Source organism: Boleophthalmus pectinirostris, unplaced genomic scaffold, assembly GCF_026225935.1.
Source record: "Boleophthalmus pectinirostris isolate CB_2022bp ecotype Guang Dong unplaced genomic scaffold, ASM2622593v1 HiC_scaffold_14, whole genome shotgun sequence".
NCBI classification, from domain to species: domain Eukaryota; kingdom Metazoa; phylum Chordata; class Actinopteri; order Gobiiformes; family Gobiidae; genus Boleophthalmus; species Boleophthalmus pectinirostris.
The window spans coordinates 25891811-25916446 of NW_026571047.1; the positions used below are offsets into that span (position 1 = coordinate 25891811).

Here is a 24636-nt window from a genome sequence, read left to right on the forward strand (position 1 = left end):
TTTTATTGTTTTAAAAATGCAAGATTCACCAAAAACAACTTATTATCATGTTTTTTAAGTCCCTCTCCCTTTGCTCTCTGCGCTAAGTCACACCCCTTCAGAGCGCTGTCACAACACAATCAACTAATTAAACAACTACACACTGGATTAAGCTGTTGTGTACAGTTTTGTGTCATGTTTTTGTATATTTATGGAGAATTGTTGCACGGAGGCATGTCGAGAGTTCAAACAGGACCCGGGAAAGATCACTAAATTACTCAGACATGCATGGATGACATCTAAAACGTCTTTAGGCATGTTTTTGATAAGGGAACCAAATTATAACATGACAGAAAGCTCAAAAAATGAACACTGCATAAAAAAATAGGATTCTGTTCGGATAATAAACAACTCGAGGAGCATTAAGACTGAAATTTGAAGAATCCCATGTATTTCAGAACGTGTCTAGAGGTCTAAACTAAACTTAAGTACAAGATTTGAGACAGTATAGTTCCTTCTTTCAAATTTCAACTTTAATTTCTACATATAGAGTAGCAATATTTATTTATAATAGAAGTCAATAGCTGTATACTAAATGCAGAGAGCCCCCACTGCACATAATGGATTAGATTCAGTGTAGTGTGCGTGGTGTCGTGTGTACTGTAGTGTGCGCGGTGTCGTGTGTACTGTAGTGTGTGTTGCAGTGGAGTCGACATAGAAATAAATCATGTTTTGTCAGATGGAAAAGGCAGGAGTGGAAATGCGATTGGATTCTGTCACAGCTCTCTAAATATGAAGTGGCCTTTCCTATTGGGAGTGAACAGTACAGACCAGGACTGTATAAATGTACTGATATTCAATATTGTACAAAATCTGCACACTCAGTCAGGATTCATGTCTTGTACTGAAATAAAGCGCTCATCTTCAGTCCTACATAATTTAATATTTAAAGGTCGACGATGTAACTTTGGTGGGGAATAAGAGCTGTCACCTGCTTGTTTTGATGAAGACGTTATTGCTTTACCAACTTTACCAGAGTCTGAAGCTCTGTTACTCAATTTAGACTTTAACCTGGGCTTTTTTTTTTTTTTTTTTTTTAACACAACCTGACCATAAAAGCCCTGACTTAGTTAGAACTACAACAGGTGGGATGATTTTGTACTTTTAAACAATAGTGTTGCAGTCAAGACCGCACTAACTGAGTCCAAGACCAGTCCGAGACCACAGGGTCCAAGACCGAGACAAGACCAAGACCTTCGAGAGTCAAGATCAAGACTTTTAAAGATCGAGACCGAGACAAGACCACAGCCCATCAAGACCAAATCAAGACCATCGTTGCTATTTCCTACATTTATTTGTCACATTTATACTGTTTATCAATGTTTTTTTTTTTAATAAATATATATAATATATTTAATTATAAATATTATTTTAATATATAATTAATAAATATATATATATATATAATATCTCCATTTGATCTGGTTAATGTTCATTTAAGCAAACTGTACTGCACTTAAACACCCCTTTTTTGGACCCTCACCCATAGTTTGAAAACCCCTTCTTTAATCCCACTTCCACTGGCACTTTACACAAAACAACTTTAAAGTGAATCAAGTGGATTTTTTCAAGTTCATAACATTTACAGTCACATTATCTTAAAGGTTCTGCAGTGATATTGAGCCTCTGCACATTTACTGGCTGTAGTGAAATATGAACTCACTTGTTGAGTGTCAGACCTCGAGTCCGAGACAAGACCTCTGAGAATCAAGACCGAGACAAGACTGAGACTTTTAAAGGCCGAGACCGAGACAAGATTGAGACCACAGCTCGGCAAGACCAAGTCAAGACCATCTTTGTCATTTCCTACATTTATTTGTATTTTACAGATATTTTGGCACATTTATACTGAATATCAATGTTTTTTTTATTTTTTTATATAAATCTATCTCCATTTGATCTGGTTAATGTTCATCTAGGCTTAAAATAAGACAAGCAAACTGTACTGCACTTAAACACTCCTTTTTTGGACCCTGACGCACAATTTGACAACCCCGTCTTTAATCCCGCTTCCACTGGCGCTTTACACAAAACAACTTCAAAGTGAATCAAGTGAGTTTTTTTCAAGTTCATAACATTTACAGTGACATTATTTTACTGGTTTTGCAGTGATATTGAGCAGCCTCTGCACAGACCTCGAGTCCGAGACAAGACCGAGACCAAGTGCACTTGAGTCCGAGACAAGACCAAGTCCAAATGCACTCGAGTCAGAGACGAGACCAAGTACTACAACACTATTAAACAAATCCCTCTCCAAAAGCATTACAGTCCCAGGCTATGTAGCAGAGGCATTTTTTTCAATTAGTCACTCAGTCTTTTTTGTTGAAGTCAAACTCCTAAATGGCACAATTCATGCTTGCGTTGTTTACAGGCAAAGTATATTTTAGCACAGTGCGTGTAGTACGTGTGAGAGAGTATTTCAGATGAGCGTACTTGAGCAGTCTCATCCCGGCCGTGGCTCCCAGGTACAGCGGCGTCTCCTGGTGTCTCTCGCTGGGCACATACTGCTCGGCCTCCTTCATGCACACCTGCAGAGACTGAGCCGCCATTTTAGGATCTGACGCGTAACTCGAGATACCAGGACCTGTGAGAAATGAGAATATAGAGATTTTTCAAGTGTGTTTTCCCTATATTATTATTATTATTTTGGAGTAATACTTGAAATTGATAATAAACAATGTAAACTCAAGAACAGATTGATTTAAAGGTGCACTAAATGTAACTTTTCTACTGGGGGATCTGCCAAATTCTTGTTTTTCTTACAACTTTAAATTGATCTATTTTGCATTTTTAAATCACAGGAGAATTTATACATTTGTAGTTAGTGATGCCATTGTATATAAGGTCCTATATTATGCAAAATTTTCTCTCTTTTTAAGCCAAGTTATAATGTTTTTACCTCATCAGAAACATCGCTAAGATAGTTGTATTTTGTTTCATTCACACATGTTTGAGTAATTCTTTATTATTAGTCTGTTGCTGTATGTTTTTGATGAGGAAACAACATTATAAAAAATCAGAAAACAGCGTAAAATGGACCCTGTAAAAAATGTAAACATCAATATCAAAGAAAACGAAGGCATAAAACATTGGCGATTTACAAAAGTCCTGTTTCATGAGGAAGAAATGTTCAGTTTTCTTAATTTAATGTAACTTATGTTGTTATTTTATTTATCTTTCAAAATATTAATGCATGAACTTAAAGGTGCACTGTGTAACTTATTGTCTGAGGGGTCCGACACCTGCTTGTTTCCATGGATACGTCATAGCTCTGCCTGGAATGTTCCACAGTATGACTTTAAACAGTTGTACCTTACATTTATTCAATTACAGGTGGTTTTATAGCTCAAAAATACTTAAAAAAAAACAAGGCTTTCTGACTGTGTGCGGGGTCGCCTCTCCACAGATCTGACCTGTAACTTGGTCTGGTTTGCTCACCATGACGATAGAAAGCTTTAACGCCATACTGTGAAACATTCCAGACAAAGCAATAACATCTCCATGACGAAAAACATTTGACGAACCCTCCACCAGAAAAGTTACACGATGCACTTTTAAGGCATCAACTGAAGGCTTTTTATGAAAGATTTGTCTCAGATAGCAATGTATTTTTCCTAATAAATAAAGATTTTTGGGATTACATTGACTTTAAATAAAACCTCCATCTTAATGCAGTGTAAAAAAATAAAATAAAAAATTGGACTTTATCAAACGCCCAACCTTGAATCTGATATCAAACACGAAAAGAGAGATTTTAACTTTCAAAACATCCCCTCCCTCCTTCACCTCCTCGTCTTCAGGGCACTCTGACATAATCCCATCAAGGAAAATGACTTCAGAAGTGTTATTTTTTCACAGCGCAATCAGTTTCCAGACTACATGAATGGCCCATTAGACAGATAGCAGCTGTGGTACGTGATAAGACGGTGCCATAACAATACAGATATCTTCCTATCTTTGTAACGGGATCGAAGTACAACATCACTGTGACGTTATTACACGATTTTACTGTTATGATTAGAATTTGAAATAAATTATGAAACTAACATCCAATATTGTGTTGCAAATTTAGCTTTGCAAATTGCACTTTAATGTCATTTTTCGTTTGGGGGTCCGTCATCTGCTTGTTTCCATGGAGATGTCATTGCTCTGCCTGGAATTTTCCGCAGTATGACATTAAACAGATCTACCTTACACACTGGCGGAGTTAGGAATTTGAGGGCCCTAGACGAACTTGAGTTTGGGGCCCTCATTATAATGCACCGTTTTGTTGTTGTTGTTGTTTTTTATATATATATTTATTGTTTAATTAATATTTATTTATTGAATTATAGTGGATTGGAAACTTGTCTTATTGGTTTGGTCACCTAATAAATAACCAGAGCTGAAAGTAGTTTTATTTTTTTGCTAGTACAATTACATTTTTGTTTACATCCAGTAAATATGATGAGGATTATTTTTCTTATGATTATTGTTTAAAAGTAAACGACTCTCATTTAATGTCATATTGAGAGAAAATCAAATTAGTGGTATTGAGGGTAAATTGTTTCGGGGCCCCTCCAAGTTTGGGGGCCCTAAGCAGCTGCCTACTTTTCCTAATGGTAGCGCCGCCTCTGACCTTACATTTATTCAATTACAGGTGGTTTTATAGCTCAAAAATACCTAGAAAAACAGACATTCTGACTGTGATCGGAGTTTCTTGGTGTAACTTGGTCTGGTTTGGTCTCCATGATAATACAAAGGTTAAACGCCAGACTGTGAAACATTCCAGGCAAAGGAATAACATCTCCATGAAGAAAACTCCACCATAAAAGTTACACAATGCACCTTTAAAGATGCTGTACCTGATTTTTAACATCCATGACTAGAGCTACTCATTTTAAACAGTTTGCAGTGATCCAAAGTCATTCCTCTTTCTGAACATTCTAATTATTCACCGCAATGAGTTTCAGAACTTTCAGGCAAGGCAAGGCAAGTTTATTTGTACAGCACAATTCGTACACAAAGTAATTCAAAGTGCTTTACAGAATAAGAAATACATTAAAATCACAATAAAAACAAATCAAAACATAAATAATCATGAAGATTAAAATGAAAAAAGAGAGACATAAATTGGAGAGAAAAGTGCGGAATGAAAACCTTTCAGTTATTTGCACAGTTAAACAGAAATGTTTTGAGCCTGGATTTAAACAGCGTCACAGAAGAGTCTGTCTCACATGTTCAGACTGTTCCAGGTTTTAGCTGCATGAACCTGAAACGCTGACTCCCCTTGTTTAGTCGTGACTCTGGGCACCAGCAGGAGGCCGGTCCCTGAGCTCCTCAGAGTGTGAGATGGTTCATATGACACTAACATGTCACAGATGTACTTTGGTGCTCGGCCATGGAGAGACTTGTACAAGCAGAGCTGCTTTAAAGTCTATTCTCTGAGGCACAGGAGCCAGTGCAGAGACCTGAGCACAGGACTTATGTGCTCGTACTTCCTAGTTCGAGTAAGGACCCGAGCTGCAGCGTTCTGGATGTTCTGCAGCGTCTCACAGCTCGTTTGGAGAGACCAGTGAGCAGAACATTACAGTATCTAACCTACTGGAGACAAACGCATGGATAAGTTTCTCCAAGTCTGCTTTAGACAGTAAACCTTTGATTTTTGCTATGTTTTTTAGATGGTAAAAGGCTGCAGATGTTATTGATTTGATTAGATTTCTTGCCTGATTTGAAGGTTTTAGAGAGAGAGACTGGAGGTGACTGCTGACAATGTAGTGCAATCCTCTGGTCACACACACGTTCAGCAGCCACGTGTTCAGCTGAAACAGTCGGGTAAATTTGTTCCTGTTCCTTAGGTCTATGTTGGGAAGAGGTCCACTGATAAATGTCTTAACCTCCACTTTATTAAGCTCCTCGAATAATTTAGTGAAATCCCTTTCACTATCATTCTGATCCATTTTGAACACCTTGGTGTGTTGACAAAACTTTTGGCAGGAGTTTTGTTATCTCAGAAACAGTGTAGGTCGGGTAGCAGCATGTTAGGATTTCTCTGTGACTCACACCAGTGATAGCCCCGTCTCCTAGCAGCAACGTATTTCTGACCTTGACGTTTGACACAGATTCCCGGTATGCCTGCACTCTTTTGCCAACTTTATTGTTCTTGTTTTGTGATGACAGTACATTATCCGTTTGTATGTTAACATCAGTCTGTGACAGTGGTGAAAATCTGTTTGTTAGCTTTATTGTGGGTGATATAACGATATTTTCACCCTCTTCTCTGGAAGTAACTGAGTGCGTATACATGCACATCAATAACCCGGTTATTAGCCATACCCCGGTTATGTCAGTATTCGGGTTACTGCGTTTACATGCGCACTGAGAAACCGGGCTACTCATATTCGCGTGTACATGATCAAATGGAGTATCCCGGTTTCTTGACATAATCTTACAAATGCGCAGGCGCAAAAATTTACTCTTCATTAAAACCTATCGGAATAAACCAGCTACAGTAACCCGGTTTCTAATAACCGGGATACTGCCATAACCGGGTTACTGAAACCGGTTACTGCGTTTACATGCACCATCAAGAAACCGGATACTCAAAAACCCAATCATAACCGGGTTACTGATGTGCATGTATACGCACTCACTGTAGGTTGCTCACCACTGGAAGTCACTGGTAGCGTCTGATGAAGTCCTTTTTCAGTTTCTAAAGCAAATATCCGTGCTTGTAGCTCATAAATTTCTTGTTGATAGATCCGACAGACAGATAGAATTCTCTTGGTTTCTTCTCCCCGACATGTTGCTGGCCCATCAGATGATTTGTTAAAAAATAAAAAAATGTTTAAAAGTATTAATTTATTTAAAAGGAAATCAAAAATAGACACATTATCCGTTGTTGGAGGAGGTAAACTGATTAAAAAGCAAAAACAGCAGGAGCAAGCAAGGATAGCGTCTGCACTCTTCAGAAGCAGGAAGTGATCCCTGAAGCGAGTTCTGCCATCACAGTAATAGCATTCTAACAGCACACTTACTGATTCCCGGACATTAAAAATAAGCTTTATAATTAGATACAGACAGCACTAATTTTGAGCTCGAGTGCAGGGTGTACAGACATTTTAATGAGTCTGGAATCTGTTAGAAAAAGTTACAAAGACATAAGTTTACGCAATTTTCAGTGTTGAGTAAATATGAAGTCACATTATGAAAAAAGTATGTACATGTATGTATGATGCATGAGTCCCCCTTTTTTCTTAAGAAATTGCTGACTGGAAGAGCCATGACTAAGAATTACTGGAAAACTTTGGGTGAAATCTCCAGAAATAAGTAACTCCAATGTATATAATTCACTCCTCCCATTTCAAATAGATTTGTTAAATTGGGAAGTAATTCAAACTCTGGGTAATCTGGGTAGTCCTGTGTAATGTCATGTAGTACTTGACTTCAGCCTAGTAGCAAAAAAAAAGTTGATTTATTTGAATTATCTGTGCATATGACTGAAAGGTTTTGACTCCGCACGCTTCTCTCTTCTTGTTTAATGTTAATATTATCTCGATTACTTATGTTTTGATTTGTTTGTATTGTGATTTTAATGTCTTTCTTATTCTGTAAAGCACCTGGAATTACTTTGTGTACAAATTGTGTTATATGACTCAACTTCCCTTGTATTCACTGAAAAAAAGCAATATCTAGGTAAGTTAAAATGACTTAAATTAAGAACATTTTACTTTATTTAAGTAGATTCAACTTCATAAGTAAAATAATGGAATAAGTGTGATTTTCTTAATTCAAGCAACATTCGATTTTGTTTCTTATTTTAAGTGCAAAAAGTTGTTGTTTTTCTTATTTTAAGTGTAGCAAGATGTATTTTCATATTTTAAGTACAAAAAGTCTTATTCCACTGGCAGAGCGTGTCAAGAACTTGTCAAGCGAAATTGACTCAAATCATGATGAAACTTTCTTAATTCAAGTCATCTTAACTTGGATAGATTTAGTTTTTTGCAGTGTTGTCTTGCCCAGTGTTGCATAAGATTATTTTAATTTGAATCTTTTCTGATCTAACATAAATGATTAAAGGTTGTATAGAGGATTTTCCAAGGAACGAGAAATCCAGCGACTGTTTGTCCTTTTTCAAATGTTGCGCATGCGTGAAACCACCCCCCCTCCCCTACAGCTCCTACGTAGAAACGCCTCCTCCCGCCTCCTCTTACGCCAGAAACAGGTTTGTTTACAGCCGGTGAGCTGCACATGACTTGTAAACAACTAACTACAGTGTTGGTTAGGCAAGACGGAGAAGTGAGGAGCGGGGGGAGCGGGTGTGCGGACATTTCGTTCGCGGACGAGAAGTGAGGAGCAGGGAGAAGAGCGGAGCAGGGAGCAGGGAGAGAGGAGAGGTTAGCGGTGCACGGAGATTCCGTGCCCGGAGAAGTGAGAAGTGAGAGCGGAACGGGCAGCGGGGACAGGAGCAGGAAAGGGGTGCAGAGAAGGTTGTGCGGAGATTCAGTGCGAATGAACTAGCTACAACACGCAGCAGCAAGCGGACTCTTTCTTTGCCTTGAAAATTACGTTTTCAGACATAGGATATCGCTTTCGTGTCCTGAAAAACGTTTGTCTAGCTCTTGGAAATAAAGTACGTTTTCATAATAAGCAGAAGTGACCTGTCCAGGAGTAATTTGGCGACCAATGCGTCAGTCTTTAGACCCTGCGTCTGCTTCAGTCGCGCCATCGCTGGAATGAATCTTCAAGAATCACCTTAGTTTGGCTTCGCTTCTTTTCCCCTTGTCTTCTTCTTTCAGCGACCTCAAAAACGGACTTTCTTTTGCGGCGAACTGCTCCTGGATTCTTGTCGCCATTGCAACAAACTTTGTGCGAACTGCAAGGAGGATATAGGTCAAAAAAAGCCGCTAAGAACTGTTGCTTTGGTGGAGTAAACAGCGTCTGTTCGTCTTGCGTCTGTGGACTGTGTGACAGTCGTACGTAAACCACGTACCGGCGGCGCGCAGGCAAGTCAGTTACGCTAGAAACGTAGGGAGATTGATTGACAGCCTGTCAGCTCACAGATAACGAGGCAGTGTCGTTATCTATTGGCAAATGTTTAGCCCCACCACGTCCAGAGTTGATGAATTTTTATTCTCTTTTTTTTGGTCATCATAATTACAAGGCTACTGCATCTCTATAATGCTATCATTGACAACTTGAAACAAAAAAAACAAAAAAAAATCCTCCATACAACCTTTAAATTAGGAGGCCCTTGTAAAAGAGATGGATCAAATCTTCAAATAAATAAATAAATGAATAAAAATAAAGTCACATGTTATAGATTTGTTGATGTTTGATGGTACCTTTGACTTTGCAGGAGTTGGTCTGTTCTACCCTCCCTGTGTTGTTGTCTTTCTCCGCGGGCCACTGGTAAATGTACATGGCCGTGTGAGAGGAGCCAGCGTCCAGGACAATTCCATACTGAAAACAGTAAAAAAAACAAACAAGCATTAATTTCATTTAGACACAAAACTGAAAGAAGTACTGTTTATTTTGTTTTCATTGCAAGTCCACATAATAAAACCCCAGATAATCTCTTCTTTATATAACAGGTTGCACTCATGTGAAATCAAAACATTCTCAAATCACTACAGTTTAAAGGTGAATTGTGTAACTTGCTTTGTCTGGAAAGTTTCACAGTATGGCTTTAAACATTTCTATCTTCATGGAGACCAAACCAGACCAAGTTACAGGTCAGATCTGTGAAGAGGCGACCCTGCTCACAGTCAGAATGTCTGTTTTTCTGGGTATTTTTGAGCTATAAAACCACCTGTAATTGAATAAATGTAAAGTAGAGCTGTTTAATGTCATACTGTGGAACATTCCAGGCAGAGCAATGACATGTCAGTAGAAATAAGCAGGTGATGGACCCAAACCAAAAAGTTAGATAGGCGTCGTTCAGAGTGCAGGGCTTAACGGTCAATTCGGATTTTTGTGTGAAATCCGATTTTTTCGCGAGGTCGTTAACGCTTCCAATTAAATGCGACTTGTGTGTGATCTCCAGTGTGAACTTTAAACGCCCCAAAAGTGTACAGAGAAGTCGCCTAAACGCTGGGCTCGTCTCCCAAAATATGGTCCAGTTCTTCGTAAAATGGGCAGGTTACACGTCTATGTCCACTTTGTTTGTTTGAGTCTTTAGGCTCCTTGTATTTGGCTCACACGCTCTTTACTTTTTGTTGATATTGGAGCCCGGACCATCATTTGGCAATCACTTCAAAAAACGCCCAGTTCCGATAAGACTACTCTGATTTGGCCTGAATACAGCGATCCCCCCCAAATCTCGCTAACCTCACTTTCCCTCTAAATTCCAAGCCTGACGTGTAGGTGGGATGAATGTGACCTGACCGTTCAGACTGAAGTCGCATGTCAAAAGATCCGATATGTATCAGTTTCAGGAGCACATATCCAAGTGGCCTGGGTCGCATTTGAAAAAATCGGATCTGTGTCGTTCAGACTGTCATTAAAAGATCAGATACAGGTCGCATTGGGTCGAAAAAATCGGATTTGGGTCACTTCAGGCTGCAGTCTGAAGCTCGATTCGATGGTGGAATTTGCTGTTTAACTGTGCAGATTTGTGGACCTGGTTTACGGTTAATACAGCTGGAATTACTGTAACAAAAACCGGCGCAAAGTTCATGGTCTGCTCTGTCTGTATAAATAAACAGAAGTGGAGTTACGCTTTCACAACAGAATTTATAAGTGGTGCCATTTTTCAACTCCAGTTGTGATTGTTGTCATTTGAAAGAATTTAAGGACATGAGATTAATAAGACAAGTTTGTGAACCCGAGTAATCCCTGTAAATAATGTTCATAAAGTTCAATATTTGTGGCTCATTTATGTCTTTCAAATCTCCCATAGAGCTACATAGTCCCTCGCCCACCACCTGAGCTTATGACAGCATCAGATTCTACAGCCTAAATGCAACCTATTGATACTTTAGAGTGACGTCATGCTGGGGGTGTTCTACATAGATCTCTATTGACAAAATTTTCATCAGTAAACATGGTGACGTAATGCACACATTTGCAAAAACTGCCAAAAATGTTTTAAAATGATCTGAAAACTCAAGAAAAAAACCAAAATAGCACATTTTCAGGAGCCTGTGATCATTACGAGAGTCTATAATTGTGTTTAGGAGTTTGATTTTCAAGCAAAAAGGTGAGAGTGACTAGCTGGAAATGTATGTAGTATGTTAGTTGAGAGTAGGGTGACCACATTTTCAAAATAAAAAACTGGGACATCCCTGGTTTGTGGTGGTTGGTGATAATAAAATTGCAAAACGAGCGCATAATTAAGGAAAATTGTTAGCACTCGGCATTAATGTGAGTCAGTGTTGTCACATTTTCTTTGTGTTTTGGTCGTTTTTGAGCAGCTTTTCTGTGTTTTACCTTAACAAATGACTAGGGATGCAACGATAACCGAAATATCGTGATATCGTATCGTCAAAGTTCTCACAATAATATCATGGACCATTACAATATATCAAATTAGAAGTTTTAAATTAAGAGTTATGATGCAGCAATAGTTAAAAAAGACAGGGAACTACATAGACCATGATCCTTTGCTCCGTTTTAGTGCAGACTACATGAAGAAATAACAGTTCTAAACACTTTTAAGTCTTAGTTCTTTGGATTAAGTCTTGTCAAGGAATTTTAAAAGGAAAAAGAAGCAAATTAACAGTTTTGTTCGCAGCGTTCACAAAATATCGCAATAAATACAGTACTGTGGGATGTATATTGTGAAAATATCGTACAGAGAGATTTGGATATTGTTACATCCCTAATCGTGAGCCTCCCCACCATATCGTAAACTTTCCCGCGATATCGCAATAAATATCGTACCGTGAGGTTCATACCATGATGATATCGTATCGTGACACTTGGATATCGTTACACTCCTACTAATGACAATTTATACCTCGCTTTGCTGTTGGCAGGGAGCAGATTGGTCAAAAATAGGGACGCCTGGGACAAAAACTGGGACAAATCACTGGTTTTGGATAAATCTGCTGGGATAGAGGACACAGGGCTCAAAACTGGGACTGTCCTGAGTAAATTGGGACTTGTTTAACAGTAAAAATCATCTCATCTGTTGTAATTCCAGCTAAGTGAATTCTTTCTGGTCAGATTGAGTTAAAATAAAGTCTAATGAGAGTAACAGAGCTTCAGACAGAGCAGTGCAGTATTAGTAGTACTCCTGGTCTCGCAGACATCACGACTGTCTTATCTTCAGTGTCAGATGAGGCAAGTGGCTTTACAAAAACAACACATTTAAAGGCTATACTCAAAACACAGCATCATCTCATAATGTGAAAATACCAGTGTTACAATGTACTATGCCTCATATGCTAATCAGGCATTTGCAATTGTGATCAGCTTACAGGTCCAACATTAATATTATTCCAGGTTTTGGTTGATTTTAAGATTTCAAAGGATAGTTTTTACCAGTCTTCTTTATGAAACTGTAGGTAAAGCTGTAGGAGTCAAACAGGTTGCTGGTTGACCTTCGTATTGCACTTGGGGCTCAGGGTAAAACTGACCTCCACCTCGAGAAAGTGCAACGGAACGGCCAATCAGATCAGAGTTCCAAAGCACAAACTCGAGTTAGTTCAGAACAGATCGAATCGGCTGGATTTACGTCACAGCGAAAATGTCAATGCCCACAGTAAACGGGGAGAACTGTCTTTTCGTAATTTTGATATGTTAAGTAGAGAAAAGTGTCTTCTAAAAAAACTTTGTACAACATTTAGACTTTCTTCCACATCATTTTACAGCAGACGGAAGTTTTTTTCAATACACGCATCAAGAATCTTGGACTTCCTGTCATTGCGCAATGCATACTGGAAAGGATTTTCTGAAAAAGTGAGCATCAAACCGCCATGGAAGGAAGGGAAACAGTTTGAACGGAGGTTTGGAGTCACACAGATCTGATTCCCTTTTGCATTTATGGAGTTCGCAAACAAATTTCTCGAGCCGTTTTCCACTTTAGGACATCCAACAATCACACAATTACGGTGTCTGAATCCCAAAACTAAAATATGACAATATCAGAACCAGAAACAAAAGCGATTTGTTTCAAAAGACTAGAAAAGATCGACTTGGACAATAGACGCATCCCACTGGGAAAACAAACATGGCAGATTGATGCTCACTTTTTTCGGAAAGTCCTTCCCAGTATGCATTGCGCAGTGACCGGAAGTCCAAGATTCTTGATGCGTGTATAGTCAAACTTCCATAACTGAGTCAGACTAGCGATACCTGACATTATATTAAACTTTCTCGGACAACCATATTTTCCCCAGCTGTTGCAGTGGAACACATTTGCACTGACTTCTTATGACCTCTTAGCCTGTGAGGACCTCGCAATATTAGGATTTGTTTGCTTGATGGTAGGCGGGTCCTTTTTTTATTTAACCAACCGCTGCTATTTGGTCGTGATGTATGTAATGTGCCAAATCAGAGCAATAATGTCTTTCTTAACATCTTGATAAAATTCACCAAACATTCTCTTTGTTCTAGCTTTAAATCCTCGATCCCGGGAATCGTTACCAACACAGAATGTCTGTCTTCGTCTACATCCATCTCGACCGCTGTGTTTACTGTTGTGCTGCACCACAAAAGGGACACAGACAGATGCATGAGTTTGACGTCATGGCTTCACAGATCTTCACTGATTGGTCGGTGCATGGTCTACAACTTCCGGGATCCTTGCAAACCGTCTAGTGTATTCTGATTCCTGACCTAGTCGTTCAAGAGAAATGAAATTGAGTGCAGCCTGACTAATGACCTCTTGTATAAAGCTGTGATTTTATATTTTATTATTTATCTTTCTATTTTATTTTTACTTGTATGTTTACATTTATGTAATTACCTCTTATTTGACACCTGTCTCTTGCTCTTTTTTGCTACTTATTTAGAATTTATTATTACCATTTATATTTTTGCTTTTTGTTATAATATTATATTGTGATGTGTGAGCAAATGTGTCCAAATAATTTCCTTTGTGGATCAATAAAGTTTAAGTCTAAGGCTACGTTCAGACTGCAGCCTGAAGTGACCCAAATCTGATTTTTTGGCCCCATGTGAAATGTATCTGATCTTTTAATGACAGTCTGAACGACACAGATCCGATTTTTTCAAATGCGACCCAGGCCACTTGGATATGTGCTCCTGAAACCGATACATATCTGATCTTTTGACATGTGACTTCAGTCTGAATGGCCAAAGCGCATTCATTCGACCTACACGTCATCAACAAGCCACAAACGTCACTATTCTGCTCTGAAGTAGGCAAAAATTGTTAATGAACTCCGTGTCACTGAAGCGAAGCACATCACCACTCACCACTCTTGGCTACGTCTCCACATCCACACGTTTCTTTCAACGGACGTCGCTGCCAGCTGCCCCACAAAATGCCACGGCCAAAAACCTCGTCCTTCATGAAGTTGTTCATGTTCTGGCTCCGGTACGAGAGGAACTTTAAAATCTCCAGGTGCTCAATGCTCGCGTCCATGTTTGGACAACTTCCGTAAACACAGAGCACGCTCGCTGAGGTTCATCGTGTCTCCAGTGCACATGCGGGACACTTTTGGGCCGTTTAATGTTCACACAGGAGATCACATACAAGTCACATTTAATTGGAAATGTGAACGACCTCGCAAAAACATCGGATTTCACAAAAAAATCTGAATTAAGCATTAAGCCCTGCAGTCTGAACGTAGCCTAAGTCAGGATTTATGAAATGTTCCACAATCTGGCATTAAACATACTAGTATATATGCTTCATTCCATAAATTAAAGTGTTTTATTACTGCAAATCTAAATAAAAATGTTGGTTAGCAGGGTTGGCTCTCTGCGGATTAAAGATGTAACTTGTCTTAGTGGTGTCACCTGCTTGTCTCCATGGAGATTTACGCAGAGTTTATGCCATACTGTGGAACTTTCCAGACAAAGAAAGCAGTAACAACTTCATAGAGACAAGCAGGCGAAATTAACCGATTATTGTCGCTAAAGCCATCTTCTTAATGAGCAAAAAATATAATCCACTTCAATATAATCTTACTAGTGTAATGTTATATTATTCTGCTAACAGTTCCATAGAAAATATTTAACAGAAGGTTTGTTTAACTTGCGGTCATTTGCGCTCACAGTTTGACGCATCACAGAGTAGCTGCTTTCATTTTTCGCGTTTGACAGAAAGAACACATCATCTTTATTATTATTACCGCTCGCTCGACCTTATACGGGCGTGAGATAGAACGCAGAGTCACAGGTTCAGGTTGTTTTAACTCGCCTCCATATTTGGGCAGTGAACTCTGGACATTCGGATCTTTGGATCAGACGCAGCAGAAGACTCCCACAGTTTAACAAGGAAGCAGATAAAGCGAGGAGATTTCACATAAACAAGACTGACTTTGATCATCTGGACACTACGCAGTTACGCCTTTGCAGAAGAGACTGAGCAGAAGTAACAGATCTGCATGTAATCTCTGGTTTTAGAGTAAATATGAGACGGATTTTGGATTTTACGTGTTTACAAATCCAAATCTGCTTTCTTTAAATAGCAGATTTTATAAGCAAACAGTTTTCAACGAGCTGCGCAGATAAAGATAACATTAAAGCTGCGGTGTGTGACTTTTTGGCAGAGGATCCGTCATGTTCTGTTCTTGTTTGTGTTGAGATGTCATTGCTCTGCCTGGAATGTTCCAAAGTGTGACATTAAACAGCTCTACTTTACATTTATTCAATTTCAGCTTGTTTTATAGCTCAAAAACACCTAGAAAAACAAGAATTCTGACGAAGCAGGGTCGCCTCTCCGCAGATCTGACCCGTAAACTTGATTTGGTTTGGTCTCCATGGTGATAGAAAGGTTTAAAGCCATACTGTGAAACATTTCAGACAAAGCAATAACATCTCAGTGGAGGATTTGATGGACCCTCCACCAGAAAAGTTACACAAAAGTTGCACTTTTAAAAATCAACAAAAGGTAATAAACAATAAAATAAAATAAAAAAAAATCTAATAATATTGGGTTCTACAAATAACATAGATTTGGCATTTATGAACCGGGCTTTACATGACTAAACCATTTTGTAAAAAGAAAAAACCCGCACACTGTCTTACTTAGAAATTGTGAGATTTATTAGGACAAACCGTGAATCTCACAATTTAGTAAGTAAGATGGTGTGTGGGATTTTTCTCCATGTTCTTGGGCTGCTCCCTCTCTTCCAACGCACCCATCTCAAGTAACTGATGTGTGAAGTTCTCATTCTTTTGTAAAAAAAAAAAAAAAATAAAAAATAAAATTATATAGGTGAGCCCCCATGTCTCGTATTGTTATAGAAATTAAACATACCTTTAAAGGGACAGTTCGCAATTTTGGACATAGGACTTCATTTCCTAGTGATCCAGAGTGTTGGAGACGTGTGGAGACACTTTTTTAAATATTCCATCCAGTCCTTGTATTTGCAGAGGTCACTGGTGCTAGACTAGTGCATGTCAATGGTCATAGTTATCCTGCCACTAAAAACAGTCTTACCCACTCCACAAAACACCCAAAACAAATCTATCATTACACCAGACTGTCCATGTAAATGTCTGTGTTGATAGAATAATGTTTGACATAAAACTAACCTTGCATCACATGAATCGTCGCATGTTGAGGGACTATTTTCTCATATATCAGTCCGCCGCTGCCAAGCTTTGTATCAGGAAGTACAACTCACTGCTGCTGCTGCTCAGACATAAATCCTCCAAATGCAAGGTTGGTTTTACTTCTAAAATTATTCTCTTGACACAGACATTCACATGGACAGTCTGGTGTAATAATAGATTTGCTTCGGGTGTTTTGTGGAGTGGGTAAGACTGTTTTTAGTGGCAGGATAAATATGACCATTGACATGCACTAGTCTAGCACCAGTGACCTCTGCAAATACAAGGACTGGATGGAATATTTAAAAAAGTGTCTCCACACGTCTCCAAAAGTCCAAAATTCCAGACTGTCCCTTTAATGGAATAAACACAAGACTGATACAGTAATGCGGAACATTATAGAGGAAGCAAGAACATCTCCACGGAGGCAAACAGGTGGTGGACGCCTTAAGAGGAAAGCTGCATGTCGCCACTTCAAGTTTTATGAATAGTGTAATCTTCAGTGTAATTTTTCCCATGTTCTTTCTATTGGTCCTGCTCCACGGTGACATTAGCCAAACCACAGTGCGGTTTTACAGTGTTATTACTCAATTTGTGTAAAATAATATTTAGAAAGTTGTGGAGGGGAAAGTGAGCAGACAGAGGCACTCAAGCGGGGATTTGTCCATTGCTTTGTTCACATACATACCCGTGTGAAATGAGGCTATACAAAATTTTTCTATTGCAACTGTGAAAATATTTGCAGAAGGAAAAAAGAAAAGTTTGAGTTCACAATGCTCAAGGCTCAGAGTTGGACTTTCTTCCTAATCATTTATATTAGAGGGGGCCCATGTGACGTTTCTTGCGCTGGACCGCCAAAGTTTTGTTGACGGGACTGATTTAAGAGCAACATTTTAGAAAACATGGAAACAACTAAAGCCAGCATTCCAGTTTTTTAGGATCTTAACTGCAATGTTATCATAATACTATTTATATTTAGCTGTGTAGTGATTTTTAGAGTGAACCCTTGAGGACAGTGCATTTAAAAGAGCCCATATTAGGCTATTTTGTGATCTACTGTGTGTTCTAATGTTGTTTTCTCGTCACAGACATGGAGTTGTGTTGTTGTGTTGTTCAGTTCACACGTTTAACACCCAAACCCTGGATATTTAGGCTGAGTTCTTCTCTCAGAACAGAAAACACTCTGTTCCAGCTTGTAATGTCATGTGATAATAATACAGGCTCCACTGAGTTTTTAAACTCCACACACCTTCACTTGTACTGCCAATCCCTACTGACCAAAAAGTAAACATGGTGGCTGTTAACTTGAAAACTACAGCTTCATGACATCACAAGGTTGAACGCAGCAATTTGAGCTGTGGAGATGTAAACAGGGTGACTCAAACATGTGTGAATGAAACAAAACACAACTCCAGGGATGTTTTTGATGAGGAAACATCACAGCCTTGCTGTTATGCTGATTTTTTTAATGTGCAATTTTGCTTGCTTTTTTCTTTTTACAGTGTATGAACATGCATTGTGTTCCTCCCCCTGCGTCCTGATTGGCTAAAGGACTCTAGACAATTGTCAGTCATTCTCCTCCGTGCTGTGTCTCCTGTACAGTACAGAATGTATTCAGCTGCCAAATTTAGCAGTGTGAGTCTGAAGTGCTGTATGTTTGCAAGTTTTCTCCCCGACAAAACCCACAATGGTGACAAAATGTTCTGCACTGACAAAGGCTCCTGCGGTCGCACCCAAAGACAGAGGAAGATGTTCTAACCATCGCACAAAAAGTCACATCTAGACACGCTGAAGGAAGGTAGAAGTTACACGCTATAGCAGAGTCCTGCACCAGGTCGGGTTCGGGCAAACAGTTGCTAAAATGGGCGGGTTTTAACGTTTTGGAATTGTACGGGCGGTATGCTGCAGGCAGTGATTACACACTGATGGGGCAGGACTAAATCAGGACTAAACCAGGACTAATCTTGGACTTAAGAGAGAAAACAACAAGCCCATGGAGCAGGGTGTCCGCAAAGTGCAATTGGGCGATGGCCCTGTTTACCTTGGTGAGGTGCGGAGCTCTGTGCCGGTCTTTTTTTCTTGCGGTCACCCCCGAGCCCGTCCCGACAGTGAGTTCTGTTTCAGTTCTGGCTTAGTCCTGGTTTACTCTTGTTTTAGTCCTAGTTCAGTCCTGGTTTATTCCTCCTGTTTCAGTCCTGTAATCAGTCCTAGGTTGGTCGTCCTGGGTTAGTCCTGGTTTAGTCTTGGTTCAGTCTGTGGCGTGTGCAGTGCAAACGTTTGATATAATCTCAGGTTAACGGGCGGGTGCGGTGTTGTACTGCACTGGTGCGAGTCTCCAAACTGTAGGCTACATTACGGAATAAATGACTCTTCGGTTTGTTACATAAAGAAGGAGGAAAATAACAAAAGGACGACAGCAGCAATAAGTTTTAGGAAGGACGCAAAAAGGGTTGTAACCGTCCTGTCTGAGAAAAGTGTTTAAAGTGTGTGATGAGGGATTTTACAGCCTTAAAACAGGTATAATAATAAAGCTGACTTCTTTGTGGATTTCGCCTATTGTGGGTTATTTTTAAAACTTAATCCACACTTTATAAAATAAACAAGGGACCACTGTGTATATTTTATCCTTTTAACTTATGTGTCTTGCCTTATTTGTTTTTATGCATGTAGTTTATTTATTTTTATTTATAATTTTTTTTTACATGGACAGGTGTGGAAAAGTAGCACTTGTTCTAAAACATTCAAAACAATGCATCTTGCATCTGGCTTATCTAATGCGATTGTGAATGAAAAAAATAAATAAAATATATATATATATATGTATAGTGACTGATTAAAACTAGTAAGAAGTACTTTGAACCGCTGTATGTGTACTGTGTAATCCTGAGCGCTGTTACCTTATACTTGGGGGTGAGAGGCTTGTTCTGCAGCACGGCGACGGTCACCAGGGCAACGATGGCGATGACCCCGACGACAGCGATGATGATGGTGAGGGGCGTGTGCCAGGGGTTCCTCTCTTTCATCTCTGCGAGGCCAGCGGGGGCAGGACGAGGCAGACAGGAAGAGAGGAGAGGGGGAGAGCGAACAGGAAGAGAGGGGGAGGAGGGAGGGAGAGAGGGAGAGAGCAAACAGGAAGAGAGGGGGAGGAGAGGAAGGGTCAACATGGGCAGTTGTGAGACACTGTTATCAAATACTGTATGCAGACACTGGAGGACAAGGGAGGTGAAGTATCTTGCCCAATGACACAGTGACAGCATTCATGTGTGGCAGCTGCAACTATATCTGATCTACCAACGATGTTTATGTCAGTATTTGAAGCGCCAAACTTCAGACACACTACTGGGCTGCTGTCGCTTCATATTACTACCAAAATTACTACTACCACTACTGCTACTGCTACTGCTACTACTACTACTACTACTACTACTACTACTACTACTACTACTACTACTACTACTACATAAACAAACATAAAGTACAAATCACATTCATACATATAAAGACAAATTGGAGCAGGAACCACCTATTTTATAATACTACCTGAGATACTACTACTACTACTACTACTACTACTACTACTACTGCTGCTGCTGCTGCTGCTGCTGCTACTACTACTACTACTACATAAACATGTCACAAATCATATTTATACGTATAAAGGCAAATTGAAGCAGGAACCACCTATTTATAATATATAATATATTATATATTATAATACTACCTGAGATACTTCTGCTGCTACTGCTGTTACTACTACTACTACTACTACTACTACTACTATATGACTACTGTGGTGTGAACAATATGGAATCAGAACAGGGGATAGAGAGACAGAATAAAACAAATTATTACTGATTAACTTCTTACTACCGAAGTACTACTACTACTACTACTACTACTACTACTACTACTACTACTACTACTACTACTACTACTACAACATAAAGTACAAATCAAATTCATACATATAAAAACAAATTGGAGCAGGAACCACCTATTTTATAATACAACCTGAGATACTACAGATACTACAACAACAACAACAACTACTACTACTACTATTATATTACTATTGCAAAACTAATTATTACTGTTCAGCATCTTACTACCAAAGCATTATTACTACTACTACTACTACTACTACTACTACTACTACTACTACTACTACTACTACTACTACTACTACTATTACTACTACTATTCCATTACAATTACAAAACAAATTATTACTGTTCAGCATCTTACTACCAAAGCATTACTACTACTACTACTTCTGCTACTATTACTACTACTACTACTGCTACTATTACTACTACTAACTACTATTACTCCTATTATTATATGACTACTGTGGTCTGAGCAATATGATGGAGTCAAGACAAGACAGAAAAGAGACAGCAAGTTCAGACACCACCCACTACTACTACTATTACAACTCCTAGCCTACCTAAAAAGTATTTCCCTGTAGCAGAATATGCCAAAAAACTACTACTCCTACAGCTACTGCTACTATAACCTTCTACACTTCTTTCAGCTTCAGGTTTTGGGGACTTTTGACCATTTGAATGAAAGAATACTTTGATTTGAATGGTTAATGCAAACATAAATGTCAAGAAAGGATATAAAAACACACAATAGAGTCTACAATTAGCCTCTTACTACTACTACTACTACTACTACTACTACTACTACTGCTAATACAACTTGTAGCATAGATTTATGGCCAGTACAGGGACAGAGAAAAGGCAAGTTCGGACACGACCCAAAACTGACAGAACTCCTACAATTACAGAAAATGTTGCTGTGACTTGTCTGGTGAGCCAAAAGAAGTACAGAATGTATGCAAAAAGTGAAACGGTTGGTTCACCAGGCTAGAAACTACAGCTTAATGCAATCTTGGTCCTTTCACGATTGCTTCAACTACCTAACACCTACTTCCGCTAAAAACAGAGCATTTTGAAATTTTGACAAGAGAAGAAAAGAAGCTATGAAAACAAAAATACAGGGACAGTTTACGTGCAAGGAAGGCATTTTTCAGACAGATTAAACCTTCATTTAACAAACTAGACGTGACGTTGTTTATTTGTATTAGTCTAATCAGAACTATTGTTAAATTTAGACAGGTTTCGGCTCTTGGTTGCTAGAACAGTTATGGAATGTCTGGGGCTCATATCTAACCGGGAACTAAAATTGTAAATGTCAGGAAATTTAAAAAAATAGAAAAAAAATCCATATTACTGTGTCCATATTATGTTATTTTTATGTTAACTTGAAAACTACTGCTTCATGACATCACGAGGTGGAGCAGAGCATTTTGAGCTTTAGAGATGTAGACAGACTAATAATGCAGAAATGAAACACAACTCTAGGTGTGTTTTTGATGAGGTAACAACATTATAACATGGTTTAAAGCTCACAAGAGTCAATTTTGTGTAATATTAGGCTATGTTCAGACTGCAGGACTTAACGCTCAGTTTGGATTTTTTGTGAAATCCGATTTTTTTGCGAGGTCGTTCACATTTCCAATTAAATGCAACTTGTATGTGAGCTCCAGTGTGAACTATAAACGCCCCAAAAGTGTCAAGCATTTACGTTGGAGGACACGACGACATCACCTGCAGCGAGTGAGCTCAGGTTGTTGCCTAAACACTGGGCTTGTCTCCCAAAATATGGTCCAGTTCTTCGTAAAATGGACAGGTTACACGTCCACGGTCGCTTTGTTTGTTTGAGTGTTTATCCTCCTTGTATTTGGCTCAAAGACTCTTCATTTTTCATTGACATTGGAGCCAGGACGGCCTGTACCTGTGCTCGGACATTTCTTTGGTAATCATTTCTAAAACCGTCCGGTTCCGATAAGACCCCTCCAATTTGGCCTGAATACAACGATCCCCCCAAGTATTAAACTCGCTAACTTCGCTTTCCCTCCACTAACTAGACACTGAGCCTGACGTGTAGGTGGGATGAATGTGACCTGACCGTTCAGACTGAAGTCGCATGTCAAAAGATCGGATATGTATCAGTTTTAGGAGCACATATCCAAGTGGCCTAGCCTGATTCATCAGTCGTTTTTTTTTTGTTTTTTTTTTTGTTTCACTTCGTATAAAAGGTCTGACCTCGCAGCCTTAGATTTTGGTCGCTTGATGGTAGGCGGGTACTATTATTATTTAACCAGTCGCTGCTATTTGATCGTGATGTATGTAATGCGCCGCTAACGGGGCTAACTGGTATATTAAGCTTTTCCCAGATCCTATAGGAAGAAGGGCAATAACGTCTTTTCCCTTGATGAAATTCACCAAACATTCTCTTTATTCCAACTTTAAATCCTCGATCTCGGGAATCGCTGACGAACACTGAATATATGACTCTTCTCTGATTGGCTGGTGCCTGAACTTGCACTTCTGGGGTTTTTGCAAACTGTCTAGTGTATTTTGATTCCTGACCTAGTCGCTGTAGAGAAATGAAATTGAACGGAGGCACTAGGTGGCACCAGCCTGGCTACAAGTGTCCTGAGTCGTGTTTGAAAAAATCGGATCTGTGTCGTTCAGACTGTCTTTAAGAGATCAGATACAGGTCACATAGGGGTGAAATAATCGGATTTGGGTCACTTCAGGCTGCAGTCTGAACGTAGCCTAAGACTTTTAAATATACAGTAATAATAATGCTAACAAAGCTTTATTATGTGACTAAGACCTACTTGAAATCTGATCTTCACTTCTACCTCTGTGAACTTTATATCCATTGTGTAGTTGAGACATAGAACTCAATGGGATTTTATCTAATACCCTGTTATACCAGAAGTGGCCATTTTCTAATCTCCATTGACCTACATATGCTTAGTCACGCTTAACTCTGAATGACTCCCTTGATCGTATAATTTATTGTCTTCTCTCTTTATATAAACATCTTCTTCAACCAGGTTGGCGTTTTTTCCACATGTGTGACTCTCTTTTTCTTTAATCATCGCCATTTCCATAAATTGTTTGAATAATTTGGGTGTTACGTAACGGAATAGCCCTTTAAACCAAACAGGAGATCCTTTAGGATTTTTGGCACAGGTTCAGTCAGACGTTGGACCCAAATACATGTGGAGGCCTTGGTTACAGAACAACACGAGACTTAAACACGTTGAGATCATCACATCTGGAGCCAGACCTTGTGGACGTGATATTTCCAATGAACCTTTTCAAACAAGTCCCACGATCTGTCAGATTTTACTCCAATTTATGGTGATAGCCTAAAAGAAAACAGTGTTGGGAAGTAACTCAATTCATGTACTCAGAATATGTAATCAGAGTACTTGTATTCTGCTACAGTTACTTTTTTTTGGTCACACAATTTAAAGGTGGATTGTGTAACTTTTCTGGTGCTTGTCTCCATAGAGATGTCATTGCTTTGTCTGGAATGTTTCACAATATGGCATTAAACCTTTCTATCATCACGAGGACCAAACCGGACCAAGTTACAGGTCAGATCTGTGAAGAGGCGACCCCGCTCACAATCAGAATGCCTGTTTTTCTAACTATTTTAGAGCTATAAAACTACCTGTAATGGAATAAATGAAAGATAAATCTGTTTAATGCCATACTGTGGAACATTATTGACAAGCAGGTGACAGACCCTCCACCAGAAAAGTTACACAACGCACCTTTAAGCTTCAAATTGCACATAATCAAGGAGAAAAATGGAAAATATCACTCATTAAAGCATATGCATGTGTGTTTTTTTCTTCTCTATTTAGTGACAGGAGAAGCTGAACAAACTTTTATGAAACTGTTCTTATATTTTGGTCTATAATGTGTTTTAACTCTAGTATTTAAAGGCAACCCTACGTGAAAGTATTCTAAGTATACGGAATACAGTACTCTGACTGGACCATATATCCGAATACTAGGGCTGGGAATCATTAAAAAGTTGCCAATACGATAC

At 39.1% G+C, this 24636-nt stretch overlaps 1 protein-coding gene across 4 annotated transcripts in view; it reads right to left on the reverse strand.

The window, feature by feature from the left end:
* entpd1 (ectonucleoside triphosphate diphosphohydrolase 1) overlaps positions 1-24636 on the reverse strand; it is an 89112-nt gene that overhangs the window by 22719 nt on the left and 41757 nt on the right. For all 4 annotated transcript variants that reach the window (XM_020940681.2, XM_055150272.1, XM_055150273.1 and 1 more), the window contains exons 2-4: positions 19608-19735; positions 9363-9480; positions 2473-2623 (exon numbers count right to left, since the gene is read on the reverse strand). In XM_020940681.2, the coding sequence (XP_020796340.2) occupies positions 2473-2623; positions 9363-9480; positions 19608-19735 (397 nt within the window). The remainder of the gene's footprint in view (positions 1-2472; positions 2624-9362; positions 9481-19607; positions 19736-24636) is intronic.